The 19,183-nt window shown below is 31.0% G+C and overlaps 1 protein-coding gene across 6 annotated transcripts; it reads left to right on the top strand.

Moving 5' to 3' along the window:
- Positions 1–4,419: 4,419 nt before the first annotated feature.
- On the top strand, positions 4,420–14,983 carry LOC126669055 (RNA polymerase II C-terminal domain phosphatase-like 4). 6 transcript variants are annotated; one of them, XM_056104549.1, is made up of 11 exons: positions 4,421–4,776; positions 4,894–5,014; positions 9,587–9,812; positions 9,846–9,859; positions 9,926–10,014; positions 10,839–10,954; positions 11,270–11,450; positions 13,146–13,435; positions 13,713–13,898; positions 13,980–14,018; positions 14,384–14,983. In XM_056104549.1, the coding sequence occupies exons 2-11, from the start codon at positions 4,971–4,973 to the stop codon at positions 14,693–14,695; spliced, it is 1,497 nt and encodes a 498-aa protein (XP_055960524.1). In that variant the 5' UTR covers positions 4,421–4,776; positions 4,894–4,970; the 3' UTR covers positions 14,696–14,983. The 6 variants fall into 6 exon arrangements, with proteins under 6 accessions (XP_055960523.1, XP_055960524.1, XP_055960522.1 ...); XM_056104548.1 differs by having other exon boundaries at positions 4,420–4,776; positions 9,587–9,859; positions 10,842–10,954; XM_056104547.1 differs by having other exon boundaries at positions 9,587–9,859.
- The last annotated feature ends 4,200 nt before the right edge of the window (positions 14,984–19,183 follow it).

The raw sequence follows: 19,183 nt of genomic DNA, 5'->3' as shown, positions 1-19,183 counted from the left end.
GAAATGCATTAACCACCAAGTCTAATGCTTGGAACCAACTTTCTCAATTTCAATTTATATATTTTAGTGTTGTCAAAATAATAAAATAATTAATCAAATTAAGTAGAAAATAAAATAAAGAAATTAAATTACCTTTTTTTTCCTTTAATGTCTTAATGGATAAATCATTAATGTCAGTTTCCACCCATTTATAAAACTCCACTTCCCATTCATAATTTGGCTTTTCTCTCACATTCTCAAGAACTAATGGACAATGATCTTTAAACAAATTGCCAATATCCTTGATTTTTTGAGGTGTGTTAAAATTAGTGAGCGGGTCCTTTAAAACAGTAGAAGGATTAGCTTTCCTCTTTCATTTTGGCTTTGGAGCTTGTAAAATTTCAAAAAGAAACAATTAAAATCATAATTATTCTGTTTTTAAATAAAAAAAGTAGAAAAACCTACTTCTTTAAGAATAAATGTCGTTGTATCAACATATTTATTTAATTCAGCTTTACTTATAGCAGCGTCAAGGTATTTTCCATCAAGATTCTACAAAAAGGACGATGCAGCCGGAAGAGGTTTACCAGCATCAACAATATCAGCACCAACAGCATCACAAAGATCAGCAACAACTTGATCATTCTTCTTTTATATATAAAATCAAAAAGATTAAAACAGTGTAATACACAATATCAAAAGGTATTAAAACAGAAAATAAATTTATACCTTCTCAACTCTAATTTCAGCAACTACATCGGGTTTTTTTCTCAGCAAACTTTGGATCATTCATATCAATTTGCTTATTAGAAGCATCAGCATTATCAGAAACAACTTGTTCAAGTTGATCATTTTCCTTTTATATATATAAAAATGCATATTAAAACAGTTTAATACATAATATCATAAGGTACGAAAAGAGTTTGTAAATTTATACCTTCTTAATTATTTTATCTGCAACTACTCCTGTTTCTTTCTCAGCAGACTTACGAACATTCATATCAATTTTATTATTGATAACAGAAGATTCAACTTGATTAGTTTGATCATTCTCCTTTTATATGCAAAAACAAAATAGATATTTAAGTTTAAAACAGTAACTATTAAAGTATCAAACAGAATATAAAAGTTTACATAAGGTTTTATAATGCATACCTTATCAATGCTCATCTCAGCAGCACCATCGTCAAAAAGCTTCTCATCCTCATTCACAATAGTATTTAAACAATAAAAAAATGTATTACAAATCAATAAAATAAAATTTTTACATAACAAAACTGAAAGAAGTATAGGAAAATAAGTATAAAATATACCTTTCCAAACACATACTCTGTTTCATCATTACTTTCAGCATTTTCATCAGTCTCAGTCTTCTCATCATCCTCACTTTGAAACTTTATATTTTCAATCAAATCAACTCTTTTCTCAAGAGATGTAATATCTTTCTTTAGACCTTCAAATTTTCGGTCAACATACATCTTCAAGTCCCGAACAATTTCAGTTTTTATATCCTTGAAAAACTTTAAACAAATTGAATGCACAAAAGATGTAGCATTAGCATGAACAAGAACATCAGCAACCACATCGTCCTCACCAACAGCATTCTCCGCAGCAGCTAAATCATTCAAACCTTTCTCAATGTCACATTCCTGAGGAAGTAATCCACCAAAATCAAAACCCAATAATTCCTCTTCAGAAACTTGCATTTTCTTCAAATTAACCTAATAAAATAAAAAAAATACAATTGGTAGAAACTGTTTAATACTTTCAAAAATGAAATACTTTCAAACTGTTACTTAAACAGTTTGCAACTCTTTGCAACGGTTTGCAACTCTTTGCAAATGTTTGAATAATCTATTTCTGAACTTAAAATATATACAAAAATTACAGATATTAAAAATTACAACATATAAAATATAAATAATTACCTTTATCAAGCTATCTTTGAAAAGTTTGTAGTCCAAGTCCTTCAAATTTGACACATCATTTGGTTTCCAACGTAACATACGAGGAGACGAATCAGGTTTGGATTGCCTAACAAGAAAATTAGGAATACGCTGCAAGCACTCATAAAACCAGCTCTGAATGATATACGGAAAACCACTCAATCTATAGTAATAGCCGTCCTTTTGATAATCATCAGAATTCACACAAATTGGCTTATGCTTAATCGAACTAACTGTCTTTTCAAAAACATAATTGCCGCAAGGAAATTCATCGAATCTCTCACAATCAATCAAATGTATAAGCTTCAATTCAACTATTGTTTCAGAATGAGTAGACAAAAGCAAACACTGTATCAAATAAATCTTGGCAAATTTGACAGCATCATCATTGTCATTTCCCCAACAACTAGACAAAAACTTTTTCTCAATAAGACTTCTACAGACCTTATCATCTTTAAAATATTTTTCGTAAAAAGTACTAAAGTAGCTAAAATCAGCAAATTCACTTTCATCTCCAAAACAGCGCATACCAGTCAAAGCAATAAACTCATACATACTGAACCTCACTTTAGTACCACAAATATTAAACCACATCTCTTTATCATCTGAAAAATATACCTCCCTTAAAAATAAAGAGTGTAGCAACTGATGTTGAATAAGAGAGCATCAAAGTCAAAAAAAACACACCAAAGCAGCTACTCTTAAACTTCTCAAACTGATCTTTCGAAAGAATCCTCCTGATATTTGCACAAACTTGAAATGCATATGGAACATTAACCTTCTCAAGAAAGTGATTATCAGGGTGGACCACAAAGTCTAGATTCTGAATATAAAAAGATAAGTTAATTACAACAATGGAAAATGCAGTTTCAAAGTATAAAACAATTTCAAATATAGTTTCAAGCAGTATCAAATGCAGTTTAAAATATTGGCAAATACAGTATAAAATGGTGGCAATCAGTTTAATAACATTTATAGTTGATCAAAAAACCCAATTCAGTTTAATCTAAATAATAAATCATAATATAACAACAAAATGTAACAAAATAACATAATAGAAAAATAGAGTTACCTTAACATTAGTAGAAGGCACATTTTTATGACTAAATAAATGTCTTCTATTCGGTCTTCTAGTGCGGACATTTTTGTCAATCTCAAAATCTGATTCTTTGTCAGATGCTGGAGAAACCTTTCTAGATTTCTTTTTAGCAGCAACTTTCTTCACTACTCCAACCTTTTTTTGTAGGAGATTTCATAACTTTCTCTTTTGTTTTTAAAACATGTTTATAAATAGGAGTTTGAGGCTTCTTCATTTGTCTAATAATCTGAGTTAAACTCTTATTGATATCATCATCAGACCTAGTTTTCACCATTGTTCTAAATCTGGAAAAAATCAAAATCAAATTAATAAAAAAAATAGATAAAAACAATTAAAAGACAAAATCAATTATATATCATGCAAATATAGAACATAAAAAATAACAAGAAAACATAAAATCAACAAACTAATATATGAAACAAGCTAGAAAAACGGAATCAAACGGAATCAAACAGTATCAAACAGTTTATAAGATTCAAAATCACATAAAAAACAAACAATAAACAGTTTGAATTTTCAAACACTACATTATCAAAATACATTCTAAAAAATTATAAACAAATGAAATAATAACGCATATTAAAGAAATCATCATAAAAATAAAAAACTAATAAAAACCTAAACAAAAACTGATATAAAACAATATCAAATATATATATAAAACTATCTCAAAAATTGAAATCAGATATGAACGATGATATGCAGAAACACAGAACGAAAAACTAAAACCATAAAAATCAAAAACTAATAAAAAATCTAAACAAAAGCTGATATAAAAAGCAATCAAGGATTGAAATCAACAATAAACAATGACATGCATAAACAAAAAAAGTAAAAACCTAAAACATACCTGATTTTAATGGTGGATCAGATGATTGATTAAACACAGAAGGATATTTATAGTATTATACCGATGATAACTGACGAGTGTGAGAGAAATAGGAAACCGTCGAGTATGAGAAAAACCGTCGAATGAGAGAGGAAAGAAAAACCGTCGAGCAAGAAAAGAGAAGGAAGAGGGAAAACAGGACTATGCGGCAAAATTTCAAAAAGGAGTATTTTTACAAATAAAATATAACCTAATTGGAGTACAACTAAAACAATTAGAAAAAAAAAGTAAAAAAGTAAAGATTTAAAATTGAGGTACTCAATGCAAATATTTTTAAAAATAGTCTTTTCTGCAATTTTCTTTAAACTATATGAATCATCCAACAAAATTACGCAAAATATATATTTTGCATTATCTCAATTGAAGAGATTTTAGTTAGATGGATAATTTAAACAATTAATGAATTCCATAAATCAAACATAATTTATTTATTTTTCAAAAAGCATAAATGTGATTCTATGGATAAATAGCTAAAATTGAGTGCATGGCAGTCGGTTTTCCTACTTTGTTCTCACTCTACCTCTCTAATTTTAAACCCACACCTCCACAATGCTGATATCAATCACCTCAACAACAATCCTTGCCCCCATCGCTAGCACTTTTGTCACAACATTCTTTAGCTCTAAAAATGATTAACAGACCTCGTAAAAATATATCAATTCTAGCTATGGCGGTGTCCCCTGCTGTGATTGTTGGTGTGGAAGAGTCGGTAGGGCTTTGCAAGAAATGGGCAGTGGACAAGATTTGCTTGTAAAGAGAGGAGAGGTTATTCCACTCCATTTTTAAGGTTCAATTTTGGTTTGTACAAGAAATGACAGATCTTGAAGCTGTTGATGAGGCCAATCCTAAGTCGAGATGGAAAGGTACAATATCACTATTTTTATTTACGTATTAATGAGTCTTGTTGATTGGCCCGTTTCCAACAAAAATTGACCTAAAAATTGCCGGATTCACACACTTTGAAGTCTTGCTGATTTTAGGGGTTACGGGACGAATCACGCCGAATTCGGAAAAACGAAGGGGAAAACCTAAATTGTGCCTTTAATTCAACCATTGGATGCCCCTCAAAAGTTTAAGGCCCGGCTGCACGTATATAGAGAGGTTTGCAACCCCAATTCGATGTTAAATTGGAAAGGTTTTCCATTTCCAAAGACAACATTCATATAATAACTGAAAATTAAATAACGCAATTTTTAAGGCCTAAGCAATCAAATTTGGCCCTAAACCAGAGGGGATCGTAGGCTATAGCTTAATGTATTTTGTTTATTGGCCCGTTTCCACCCAAAAATTGACCTAGAAATTGCCGGATTCGCACACTTCGAAGTCTTGCTGGTTTTAGGGGTCACGGGATGAATCATGCCGAATTCGGAAAAACGAAGGGGAACACCTCATCTCCACCTTTAGTGCAACCAACGAATGCCTCTCGAAAGCTTGAGGCTCGCCCGCAAGAGAGTTATACAACCCTGGTTCGACATCAAATTGGAAAGCCTTTCCATTTCCGAAGGCAGGCTAATAATCACCCATGGCACCTCAACTTTGGGGGTGCGGGCGCTAAACCCCCTGAAGTTTAAAAACGGGCAGTAAACTCCCTGAACTTTGAGGCGGCGCTCACTAAACCCCTTTTGGACGAAATATGACCAAAATACCCCTGGCGCCGTTTTTTTGGTCAACTTACTTTTTTTCAAAAAAAATCTGACACTGTCACATCAGCTGCCACGTCAGTAAAATACCTTAAAAATTTCAAACACCCAAAATACCCCTAATTTGATTTAGAAAAAGAAAAAAAAAACAAATCAACCCAATCTAAATCAAAAGATTAACTCAACACCCGACCGGACCACCTCCACCCGACCGGACCACACCGGAAAATTTTTCCGATCATCTTCTCCGTTGAAGATGACCGGAAAAATTTTCCGGTCATCTTCCGGATCTGTTCCTCAAGAGGAACAGATCGCGGGATCTGTTCCTCAGGAACAGATCCGTCGAGGAACAGACCGTCGTCTGTTCCTCAGTGAGGAACAGACCACGATCTGTTCCTCACTGAGGAACGGATCCGTTCCTCAGTGAGGAACAGATCGGATCTGTTCCTCACTGAGGAATAGATCCAGATCTGTTCCTCAGTGAGGAACGGATCCCGGCGGCGGTGGTGGTTATGGTGGCGGCGGCAGTTGTGGTGGCGGTGGTGGTGGGTGTGATGGCGGTTCGGGTGAAAGTGGTTTGGTTGAATTCATTGGGTTGATTTGATTGGGTTGGGTGTTTTAGGGGTATTTTAGGTGTTTTAATTTTTTAGGGTAGTTTGGTGACGTGGCAGCTGACGTGGCGCCACTATTTATTTATTTTTTTTTTGAAAAAAAACTCAGTTGACCAAAAAAACGGCGCCAGGGGTATTTTGGTCATATTTCGTCCAAAAGGGGTTTAGTGAGCGCCGCCTCAAAGTTCAGGGGGTTTACTGCCCGTTTTTAAACTTCAGGGGGTTTAGCGCCCGCACCCCCAAAGTTGAGGTGCCATGGGTGATTATTAGCCCCGAAGGCAACATTCATATAATAAGTGAAAATTAAAAAACGCAATATTTAAGGCCTAAACGATCGAATTTGGCCCTAGACCGAAGGGGATCATAGGCTAAAGCCTAATGTGTATTGTTTATTGGCCTGTATTCACCCAAATAAAACATAGAAATCGCCCGATTAGCACAATTCGAAATCTTGTCGATTTTAGGGGTCATGTGACGAATCACGCCGAATTTGGAAAAATGAAAGGGAACACCTCCTTTGGCCTTTAGTGCAACCTACGGATCCCCTCGAAAGTTTAAGGCTCGCCGAATAGCACAAAAACAACATGAAAAAAAATTAGAAATCTTGTTGAGTACTTTTGCTTTACGGAGAAAAATCATATTCGACATTAGAAGCCCCGTGATATTCTGCATCAAAATCAAAACCCTGAACATCAAAATTTTTCATTGTACTCTTCTTCCACAACAGATCCTCCATGATAATCATCCCAACCGTAGAATCCTCCATAATAATCATCCTCATAGTCATCTTCATATCCATCGCTGTCTGCCATTACCCTACACTTGATTTAATAAAATAAAGTGCAAAATAAACTTCCTAAACATTAACAAATTAGGCTTAATTCCTTAAAAAACCTCCACCTTGCACTTTTTCTTCGTTTATACCCTGACCTTGTAAAAACACCATTTGTACCCAATTTTGGGTTTTTATGTTTCATCTCTACCCAAAAGCATTAAATTGTACTTTTTTCATTTGGAAAAGAGTTTAAAACATACTTTTTTCTATTTTAAAATATACAAATAAATCCTTAAACTTAAAAAATAATCAAATACATCCAAATAATTAATTATTTTTTTTTAATTTGATAAAATAATAAAAAATTAAAAAAAAAATATTATTATTTTTAATTTTTTGTCGGAAATATTTTAAAAAAAAATTAAAAAAAATTTCGAAATATTTTTTAAAAAAATTAAAAAAAAATTCGAAATATTTTTTAAAAAAATTAAAAAAAATTATTATTATTTTTTAATTTTTTGAAAAAGATGGTATTTTTGTATTATTAATAATATTAATATCTAATTAGTATATAAGTTAAAAATAAAGGATTGTTTTAAACTTTTTTTCAAATGAAAAGAGTACAATTTAATGCTTTTGGGTAGAGATGAAACATAAAAACTCAAAATTGGGTACAAATGGTGTTTTTACAAGGTCAGGGTATAAACGAAAAAAAAAATGCAAGGTGAGGGTTTTTTAAGGAATTAAGCCAACAAATTAAGTCTTGACTTCAAATAAAATACATTTTGACCATTATGTGATGCTGGAAACTCAAAATATTAACTGATGAACAAGCTTACATAGATAAAATGCAACCATTATACAAATAATAAACCGAAATCGACGATTAATGAAACGAACAAGTAATTAACTAGTGTGATACACATTAGTCAAGTAATTACAAAAAAAATGTGATAAAACCCTAAACCCACTTTGAGATTCATGTATGAGTTATGTGCATAATTTTAGTTTACACAGAGAAGAAATTTATTATAATTACTTAGCATAATTTTTTATTTAATTATGCTAAATAAAAATTAATTTATAAATATTTATAAAATTATTATTTAATTATACTAAATAAAATGGTAATTTTAATTTACTTTTTTTGAAAGATTTTAATTTACTTAATATAAATTATTATTTAATACAATTCGTTAGAAAAAAAATGTCTTTCTAAAATTAGGACAAAATTGGAATTTAGCTGGGTCAACAACAAATGGTAATAATTGGATTGGGAGTGGCTCCCCTCAAGTCCTCAATTCCTCCATTTCCCTCCATTCCACCGTTAGATAAATGACACCACATTACAATTTATCCAACGGTTATATTTTATTTAGTGATTTAAGATTAGAAAATTACTAATTTGCATTTCCAATCCCTATCAAATTAAGCGCCAAAATAATTTTTTTTTGTGTGCCAAAGTTCGGATCAAGATAAAGATTTGATTTTTTTAATTTTGGCTTCCTGTTGTTTCATACCCAAAGCGTAGATTTGCTTTACATGTTCTTCTTGAAAAGCTAATTTTTGAAATTTTAGTCTGTGGTGCAATTAATTGAATTGCATGTTTAGATGTTTTAAATTATTATTTTTTTCTATTTTTCTTCAAAAGCTAATCTTTATCAAAACTTTATTATTAGTATTCTCAATTCTGTAACAAATTTATATGAATTTTATGTTCAATTTTTACAGTTAGTGTGCTGGGTTCGTATAATTTTTTTTATGAAGACGAAAATGTGTATTACCACTTTTTGATCTTAGGTTAATAAGAGAGATTTGCAGAAGTTTCAGAAAAAAGAAATGACTAAATAAAATAAAAACCGTTGGATAAATTTTAATGTGGTGTCATATATCTAACGGTGGAATGGAGGGAAATGGAGGAATTGAGAACTTGAGGGGAGCCACTCCCAATTGGATTAGGTTTTTCTTGGATTGGAATTCCCTCAAGTTCATTTCAACTTGAGGGGTCATGTTTAATAAATCTATACCGTTCATTATCAAATGAATGATGTAGATTAAAAAGGTATAATTTTAATTAAATTGATTTACACCATCCATTTTACAATGAATGATGTAGATCGTAAATATTACCCTATCAAGTTGAAATGAACTTGAGAGGATCCTAATTCGTCTTTTAATCATTTTAGTATAGAGATAAGGTTGAAACTTAATTATCTTAAAACGTAATTAGGCATAAGCGACTGTAGACCACGATCACTAATAGTACCTTATTCTTTCATTCTCCTCCGATCACCGCCTCCACTACCCGTCGTCGCACCGCCCAAAAGCGCATCACAAGCTCTGCTCGCCGTTGAGCTGTCTTTCTTGCTCTGGGTATTGTGTTTTTGCCAAATTTAATTTTGATTCAGGTCCAGTAGAGTTAACTGCCAATTTCGATTTCTCTGGTCGATTTTAATTTTGAATTCTCATTTTAGTAACTAAAGATTTCTATCAATTTCGATTCTCTGCTTTAACGATTAATGTACTGCCGATTTCAATTTCAATTGATTTCGTTCAATTTGTTGTTGCCATTTTTTGTTCATAACAATAATTATTTATTAGTTGTAAGGTCTGAGTATTGTATTGTATGAATATGTTGATTGTTCAGGAAGATGAGTGTAGTGACTGATTCTCCGGTGCGCTCTTCGCATTCATCGAGCAGTGATGATTTCGCTACTTTTTTGGATGGTGAATTGGACTCGTGGTCTGATTCTTCTTCTAAAGCGAAGAATGTTGCTGAGAATGAGGATGATGACAAGGAGGTGGAGTCTGATTCATGGGGCGATGATAATGATGATGACTCTGATTCATGGGGCGATGATAATGATGATGACTCTGATTCATGGGGCGATGATAATGATGATGACACCTTAGCCAACCGGTATTTATTGTTTCTGTTTGATTTTTTTTTATCTTTGCTTGATTTTTAATTTTTTTTCTGAAACAGAATTAAGAGGGCTCGAGTGGAGATCAGCGAGACTGTTCAGGACAACCTCGAGGCATCAACTTCTCATATACATATACAGCAAAACTCGGGTAATTTGTGTTTTGCATTTTCTTATATCTCTTATTAAATGTGCTTAATTTTGCCAAGAATGAAAAGCAAACAAACTGGAACAGTACACTTCAGAAGTTCTGTTTTTTTTTTTCTAATTGAAATTGAATGAACTATTCTGCTCTGAGAAGTGAATATTTTTGCATTTTCTATAGTGAACACTGAATTGTAAACTTATTTTATTTGAATAGTCAAATAACAACAATCTAGTTCACATGGAACCTATTGTCTCTATTAATAGGAATATACAGCCATTTTTCTTTAGGGAGCTTGTAATTAGTTTATTTATGTGTGGTAAAACGAGTGGTGGGTACTTTATGTATAAAAATGCAGAAATGCATGGGCCAAATGACAGTTTTTGTGGAAGTTTGAATTAGTTAATAGTTGATTTACTTGGCAAGTAGGTTTTGTAGTTAATTATTGACTTGTCAGATGGGCTATTGGTTTGCAAATATGTTTTAAGAATTCTTCTTTGCATTTTTGTAGTTTCAAATCTCTCTTTTTTTTCCTCTATCATCTCTCTAGCTTATTTTTTTGCTCTCAAATTCTCTAGTTTTATTTCTCACCAACACCTGTGAAATGGGAATCTATATTGTATCAGTCAATGCCTTTTTTATCCATGTATGTGGAAAATGAAAGTGATAGGGCAGCTGGTGGTGCATGCTTATGCATTTGCATTTTGGTCCATTGTTTATGTTTGTCCAAGCCATTGTGTGATTGGTGCATTTTTCCCTGTCAAGAGTTCATTTTAAACTTGTTTTTTCTTTTCATTGTTATTGACCGGTATTGATCTATTGTGATGTAGTAGCATCCACAAGTAAGGTTGCTTGCACACATCCAGGAACTTTTGGTGACATGTGTATATGTTGCGGAGAAAGGTTGGCTGCGGAAACAGGTGTCACCCTTGGGTACATACATAAGGTATGCATTCTTTAAAGGTCTAAAGATTAAAATGAACATTTTATCCGCCCTGCTCTACTTATTACATCATTCACTGGAACATAGATATGTTTTCTCAATAATATATCACGCATTGATGAGAAAAGAATAAAAAAATTATGAGCTAGAAAGAAGATGCTTTAGCAAATGTCAAATTATTGGGTTATTTATGTGCCTAAATCTAAAGTGATTTTGAGCATTCTGCATACATTTAAGAGATTTTCAGTATTCTGCGTCTTTCGCATGCATCTCTTCTTAACTATAGATATAATGTGGATAGAACATTTGTTTTCACAGGGTTTAAGGCTTGGTAATGATGAAATTGTGCGATTACGTAACACAGATACAAAGAATTTGTTACGAAACCGGAAGCTCTACTTGGTCCTTGATCTAGACCATACACTGCTTAATTCTACTCAGCTTATCCACTTGACTCCAGAAGAAGATTATTTGAAAAGTCAAATAGATTCTGTGCAAGGTATGTTTCTGCACTGACTTGATAAAACTTGAGGAAACTTAAACGTATATTAGAATTGGAACAAAGGATCACTTTCACCCCTGAACTTGTGTCAAAAGATCAAAAACGTCCAAAGCTGGAAAAAAGGATCACTTATGCCCTGAACTTGTGTAAAATTGGTCGAAAACACCCCTCCCCACTCTCACCCTGGAGAGTGAGATACACTCTCCGGTTTTCATAGTGGTTTTTTTCCTAGGTGGTTTTAGATGGCTAAAAGTTTAAACTGGTCTTTATTTTTTAAAACATTTTAAATTCACAAACAATTTAATCCTTTCAATTTAATTTTTTTTCATATAATAAATTTAGATGGCTAAAAATTTAAAATGATCCTAATTTTTTTAACATTTTAAATTAATACCTAATAATCTAAAAAGAACAATTTAATTCCTTTAATTTAAAACTTTATATAACAAATTAACCCCCAAATGTTATTTGTTTAACAAAAAAAATTTATTTTTTGATTTAATTTATATAAACATCAATAATTTAATAAAATTAAAATCCGTAAAAAATATTTTTATGCCCAACAAATCAAATTACCTTTTCAAAATTAAAAACCGACCCTCTCAAAAAAAAAACGATCCCCTTGGAACGGACCCGGTGGGTCTGTTCATCTTCTTCGAATGAACAGACCCACAGGGTCTGTTCATTCAAAGAGACCCAGATCTGGGTCTCTTTCTTCATTTTGTTGAACGAGACCCAGATGGAAGTGACCAAGAGACCCAAATGGGTCTCTTGAGGAAGAGACCCAAATGGGTCTCTTGCTTCCATTAATGGAAGTGAATCACTTCCATTAACGGAAGTGATGAACAGACCCATTTGGGTCTGTTCATCTTCTTCGACATCTCTGTTCCTCGAGTAGCGGATCTGCTCCTCGAGGAATGGATTTTCGAGAAGCAGCCGGAATTAAAAAAATTTAATTTTTTTTTAAAAAGTAAAAAAAAACTCTAAAATAGTTAGAGTTTATTTATGTTTAATTAGTACTGAAGTATAATTAATTAGAGTATTTAAATTAATTATTGATTAATTAGTGTAAAATATGATCAATTTAAGACTCACTCTCCAATTAAGGTGCCATGTCAGCAAAGGGGTGTTTTTGAGCCGGTTTACACAAGTTCAGGGTATAAATGATCCGGTTTTCTAGCTTGACTTTTTTGATCTTTTGACACAAGTTCAAGGGTGAAAGTGATCCTTTGTTCATTAGAATTGTTCCTGCAACGTATAGACCAGTTTCTGAAGAATCAATCAGGTCCTTCTCCTAATGATTCTATGACTCTGTTCTTTGACCTTACCCGTGAGACTAGAGTAATGTTTACCTTTTTCGCGTTTTGGAACTTGTATATCAAGGGATTTGAATATGTAACTGCTGCCTATCCTTTGTTATATGTATTATAGACTATAAAATTGTGCCTTCTACTTGATTGTTTTGGTTAGCAAACACTGAAACTAATTTGGGGATCTCATAAAAGTTTTAAATTGTTTGCATTTACGTCCAGCATTGTACCTTCTGAATGGAGTCGATGGACTTTGTTGGATGTATGCACTGCTCATGATCTGGCCAACTAGCTGTCCTGTTCATTGGACGAATCTCATTAATGTGTAATCCTTGGCAGTCTGGGCCATTTAATTGACTTTCTATTTGTGTGAAATGGATAGATGGCTTAAATGGTAGCCTCTTCAAGTTGGATTTCATGCATATGATGACGAAGTTAAGGCCCTTTGTCCATGAATTTCTCAAAGAAGCAAGCCAGATGTTTCAGATGTACATTTACACGATGGGTGACAGGGCATATGCGCAGGAAATGGCTAAGCTGCTTGATCCTGGAAAAAAGTACTTCCACGACAGAGTTATTTCCCGCGATGACGGAACTCAACGACATCAAAAAGGTCTTGACATTGTGCTCGGTCAAGATAGTGCTGTTCTTATCCTTGATGACACAGAGAATGTGAGTGCTTGAGGAAAAAAAATTAAGTATTTTATTTCTTATCATTTAAATTGTACATTGATGTTTTTTCATGCCAATTTGCTTTGAAATGATCTACTTATATTTTAGGTAAGCCGCAAGTGTTAATAGATGGTTTGACTCTTTGAACTTTTTAATTCTGCTGGTTTCTAGTTATACTTGTATCATACTATGGTCATTATTTCCTTTCCTGTATTTCATCTGTTTTGTATTTTGCATTTTAATGTCTTTGGTTATAAGATACTTTTATTTGATTTAGGCTTGGACAAAGCATAAAGAAAATTTGATACTGATGGAAAGATATCATTTCTTTGCTTCGAGCTGTCGCCAATTTGGATTCGAATGTAAATCTCTTTCACAGATAAAGAGTGATGAGAGTGTGTCTGATGGAGCACTTGCATCAATTCTCAAGGTCTTAAGGAAAATTCACCAGATGTTCTTCGATGTATGACCTCTCTTTTCATGTCTTTATCGATATGACCTATATTTGTGCTGGATTCTTATATTACTGAAAATCACTTTGCAGGAGCTAGCGGACAATCTAGATGGCAGAGATGTGAGGGAGGTAAGACAGATGGTAGTTTCTTAGAGGTCAAAGTATTCTCAACCGATTCTTTTTAAGGATACTTTGCATTCTATTCCCTCCCAGGATTATTCCTGGAATTCTTTCCTATCACATTTCCTGCCATACTCTTCCTTGATTGATAGTTGTTTTTCGTCATGCGAGTTCATTTTTAAATAAGACAGATTTATGCTTTCTATAATTTGTGTTATGGTATCAATTTGTTTATATTATGTCTTCTAATTTGTTTCTTTTTTTCGAATACAACTGTAATTACTTTTGGCTCTAATTAGATCACATATTTATTTTATGTTTATAAATAAACTGTCACATGGGTTAGAATAATTGCATCCTTTGTTGTTCTTCAGGTATTGGGTATGGTTCGTAAAGATGTGCTAAAGGGATGCAAAATTGTATTTAGTCGAGTATTTCCGACTCAATTCCAAGCTGAGAATCACCATCTTTGGAAGATGGCGGAGCAGTTAGGGGCTACATGCTGTCGAGAACCTGGCCCATCAGTAACACATGTCGTTTCGGCAGAAGCTGGAACAGAGAAGTCACATTGGGCTCGGAAGAACGATAAGTTTTTGGTCCATCCGCGGTGGATAGAGGCTGCAAATTATATATGGCAAAGGCAGCCAGAAGATAATTTTTCGGTCAACCAACCAAACAAACAATAGTCGGTATCTTCTTGTAGGTCAGTATTTTTTTTCTTGTTCTCGATTTTGAAGCTGTTGATAGCTTAAGGTCTGGTTTCCTATTCAGCAGAATTGATCAGCTCTCTTTGAACATTCTTGTGACACCATCCCGGTTATCTGTGCCCATTATGGTTACAGGTTCTGTACAAATGCATCAAGCGATTCATAGGTTTATTAAAGATTTTCTTGATATATATTGATAGTTCGATAACTCGGATGATGCAAAATTTTCCTGATATGTTAATAGTTTGGATAGACTTGGATGCCAAAGCTTTCATAGGGGTAATGCTTTCTTAATTTTACCGTGCTTGTTTAATTGCAGTCCTTCAATATTTGCAAGTTGAGACATGAAGTTGGTATTTGTTTCTTTAGTTTCATGTTTAAGATATTCAGAATTTATGATGTTTTGTCCAACAGTTCTAATGGTCGAGCAAGTTATTTTACATAAACGTGAGTAGGCAAGTGCATTAGTTTTAGGTAAAATTAGTTAATCTATTCATAACTATCTTATACGTGGGAAAAAGAAGGCGGTGGGGCAAAATTACGATAGTAGGTTTCATTAAGGGTATAATTAATATTAAAAAATAAAATAAAATCAATAATAATGAAGTACAAGTAGTTTAATTTTAATAAAAAACCAATTTCAATTTACATGTATCGCAGAAATATACATACAAGTATATCAATAACTTACTAAATAAAATAGAGAGAATTAGAGAAATACCTAAATAAGAAAAAAATTAGCAATTACCTACCACAATATTTGAACTTGATTTACCTACCTACCCGTATCATCCAATTAGTTTTATACCCTGCTCTATTTGTTTTCATACCTAAAAATTACTCCACTTATTTACAGTGTCTTCTTCTTCTTCTTCTTCTTTTTCTTTTTCTTTTTCTTCTTCTTTTCTTCATCTTTTTCAGTATATTTTTTTTAAAAAAAAAATAACAAATCAACAAATTAAGTCTAATATTCAGCTCATAATATTTTAGAAGATTAATTTATGTGATTTTATTACTATTTGTTAAATTTTTATTGCTAGTTTCAAATCCGATCCGCTCGAATTTTTAATTTGTAATCAAAAATAAAGAAAACTGATAATTTTTTATTTATTTATTCTATTAAAAACGGTTTCTAACTGTTTCAAATACAGTTTCAAATGCAGTTTCAAATGTAGTTTCAAACAGTTTCATGCAATTTTCAGAAGACATATTTATTATTATTTTAAAAAAATAATACAATAGTTTCAAACAGTTTACAAGCGTATCAAACAGTTTTCAAATAAACAGCTTCAAATAGTTTACAATGGTTTCAAACAGTTTATAAAGGTTTCAAACAGTTTCATAAAACACAATTTGCAACCTTTATCTAAAAACAGTTTCAAACAATTTAAAAATATTTCAAACAGTTTATAAAGGTTTCAAACAGTTTAGAACGGTTTCTAAGAAAACTTTCAAACAGTCTCAAAAATAACATTTTCAAACCGTTTACAAAGGTTTCAAACAGTCTAAAACATTTTCTAAAAAAACACTTTCAAACAGTCAAAAAATAACAGTTTCAAACAGTTTCAACAAAACAGTTTCACACCGTTTACAAAGGTTTCAAACAGTATAAAACAGATTCGAAAAAACAGCTTTCAACAATTTCTAAAATTAATTTAAAAACGTTTGAAAACTATGTCAAAACATCATTAATGAAGAAAAAACGATTTTTTCAAAAAAAATTGAAAAATATACCAAAAAATGATACTACAATTAAAACAACATAGAAAGAAGAAGAAGAAGAAGAAGAAGAAAAGGAAAAAGAAGAAGAAAAAGATACTGAAAAAAAAAATCAATGATGGCGATGGCGACGACGGAAAACTTCGTTATTTCTTGAGACGAATTAGGTCGAATTTTTCATAATGAATTCTTCATCTTGAATTTTTGGATAGAAATTGTTAAGAAATTTTATTAAAAAAAAAAAAAGTTGCAGAGAAAGGAGGAAGAAGAAAAAGGGAGAAGAGAAGAAAGAGAAAAGAAGAGAGAGAAAAGGAAGAAAGAGAAAAAGATAAAAAAATAAAAGTCACATGTGTCTTGCATGACTAGAGTAAAAATGCTAATAAGTTAAAATTCTAATTGAGGTAGAGATGGAAACATTACAAAAAGAGAGTAAAAATATAAATTTTCAAAATTGAGGTATTTAAAACAAATAAATCTAAAAATAGAGTGTTTTGTGCAAATTCCTCAATAAAATAAAATCAATAATAATGAAGTACAAGTAGTTTAATTCAAATAAAAAACCAATTTCAATTTACATGTATCGCAGCAATATACATACAAGTATATCAATAACCTACTGCTTTACACTTCTAACTATAATAGAGTACAATTGGATGTAATAGCTTAATTAATTAACATATATAAATATGGTAACTGACACATGAAAAAAGAGATTATTGAAATATTACTCCAAAACGTATGGTTCGCATTGTGCGTAGCACGTGATAATAATACATTAATATTATATATATAACAGGTCATATTAATATCATGAATGTGATATAGTTTCTATTTAAATAAAAATAATTTATAATAATCTATTTAAAAATTTAGTATTTTATTAATATTTTTATTAAATTTAAATAACGGGTCATGTAAATATCGCCACGTGTAAACGCTAGTACTATATATAAAAGCACAGATGGGGGAGACATGCAAATTTACTGAATAATTTTTTTCAATTTACTACTAAATAAAGGTTTTATAGTTATTAACTAATTAGTTATTTAATTAATTATTATTGTAATTAAAGTCCTAATTAGAATAGGTAGCTAAATTATCTCCAGTTTAGTTTTTAGTTTGTAAAAAATAACTAAATTGTCTCCAAATTAGTAGGAATACCTATTTTTTAGTTTGATTGAACTATAAAATTAATATAATGTATTTGGTCAATATATTATTATTTAAATTTTTATCTTATTATTTTTAAAGATATTATTAATAAAATTAAGTTAATTATTTAATTATTGTTATTATAAAACCAAAAGAAGAATAAATTAGAGAAAATAACAAAAAACCCATATTAATGACTCACTATTACACATAATGTAATATTAATTAATTTATTTACTTTAGTATAATTTTCCTTTCACAAAATACCAACTTTTATTGTACTTTTCAACCAACACCACCTTTCTCCCAAACAAACACGTGTCCACTACATATGTCCTATATAATAAAGAGAAATCATAAAAAAGGATCAAAAAGATCCATGCATACAAAAAGATCCCTGCATAAAAAAGGACTAAAAAAGCCCTCCATTACACATGTCCACTACCTTGCAAATTTAAAGTGTGCCATCTGCTATAATGAATGACCCGCGCATCACGCGCGGGTCATTCTTAACAAAATTCAGGTGCACCTGACACACTTTTTTTTATTTTTTTTAATATAAATTAGATATTTATATATTCATTTAAATTGTACAATAAATTTATTTATTATATTTAAATTTTAAAAATATTAATTTAATTTAAATTTTAAAAATATAAATATATTACTCTTTTTCTTTTATATCTCTAATATATTTTTGATATGTCTCTCATATACTGTATAATATATTTTGCCGATATATATATTCTTGATAAAAAAATCGATTGTTCGAACTTTTTTTCTTATTTTTTTATACATTTTATTACACATATTTTTTTAATACTTATTTGATACATTTTTGACATGTGTCGAATTTTTTTTATATATATTACATGTATATCTTTTATACATATTTGATAAATCTCCGATACATGATTGATACATTTTCAAAATTCATTTAATAGATACATCTCTGATACATTTAATTGTAATTCAAATATATTTTCAATACATCTCTGGTACATAATTTATACATGAGATATACATATTTGATACATTAATTGAATTAACTGACTATTGGTTCGTTTTTATGTTTAGAAAAGTTTATAAACATATATGCAATAATACTAATTAAAATGAACCAAATATTTATTGTTTTATATATATTTGACTGGTTTGTTTTTATGATTTGACCGGAAGCCCTAGGTGGAAGGAAGGGAAAAGACGAGTAGAAGTGCAAAATATTCGATAAGACAAATATTTATTGTTTTATATACATTTAATTGCAATTTGAATATATTTTAATACATCTCTAATACACAATTTATACATGATAGATACATATTTAATACATTAATTGAATTAACTGACTAATTCGATTGATTCGTTTTTATATATAAAAAAGCTTATAATTAGTATTATTATATTTATTGTTTTTTTATATATTTGATCGGTTTGTTTTCATGATTTGATTGGAAGCCCAAGGTGGAAGAAAGGAAAAAAAGAGTATAAGTGCAAAATATTCGATAAATATTTGATACATCTCCGATATATATTTAATGCATCTCGAATACATACGTGATACATTTTTGATACATAATAATACATGATATTTAT

The sequence above is a fragment of the Mercurialis annua genome, linkage group LG2, assembly GCF_937616625.2.
Source record: "Mercurialis annua linkage group LG2, ddMerAnnu1.2, whole genome shotgun sequence".
In the NCBI taxonomy this organism is placed as follows: domain Eukaryota; kingdom Viridiplantae; phylum Streptophyta; class Magnoliopsida; order Malpighiales; family Euphorbiaceae; genus Mercurialis; species Mercurialis annua.
The sequence above is the reverse complement of the archived record's forward strand: the minus strand, read 5'-3'. Positions and strand labels throughout refer to the sequence as shown.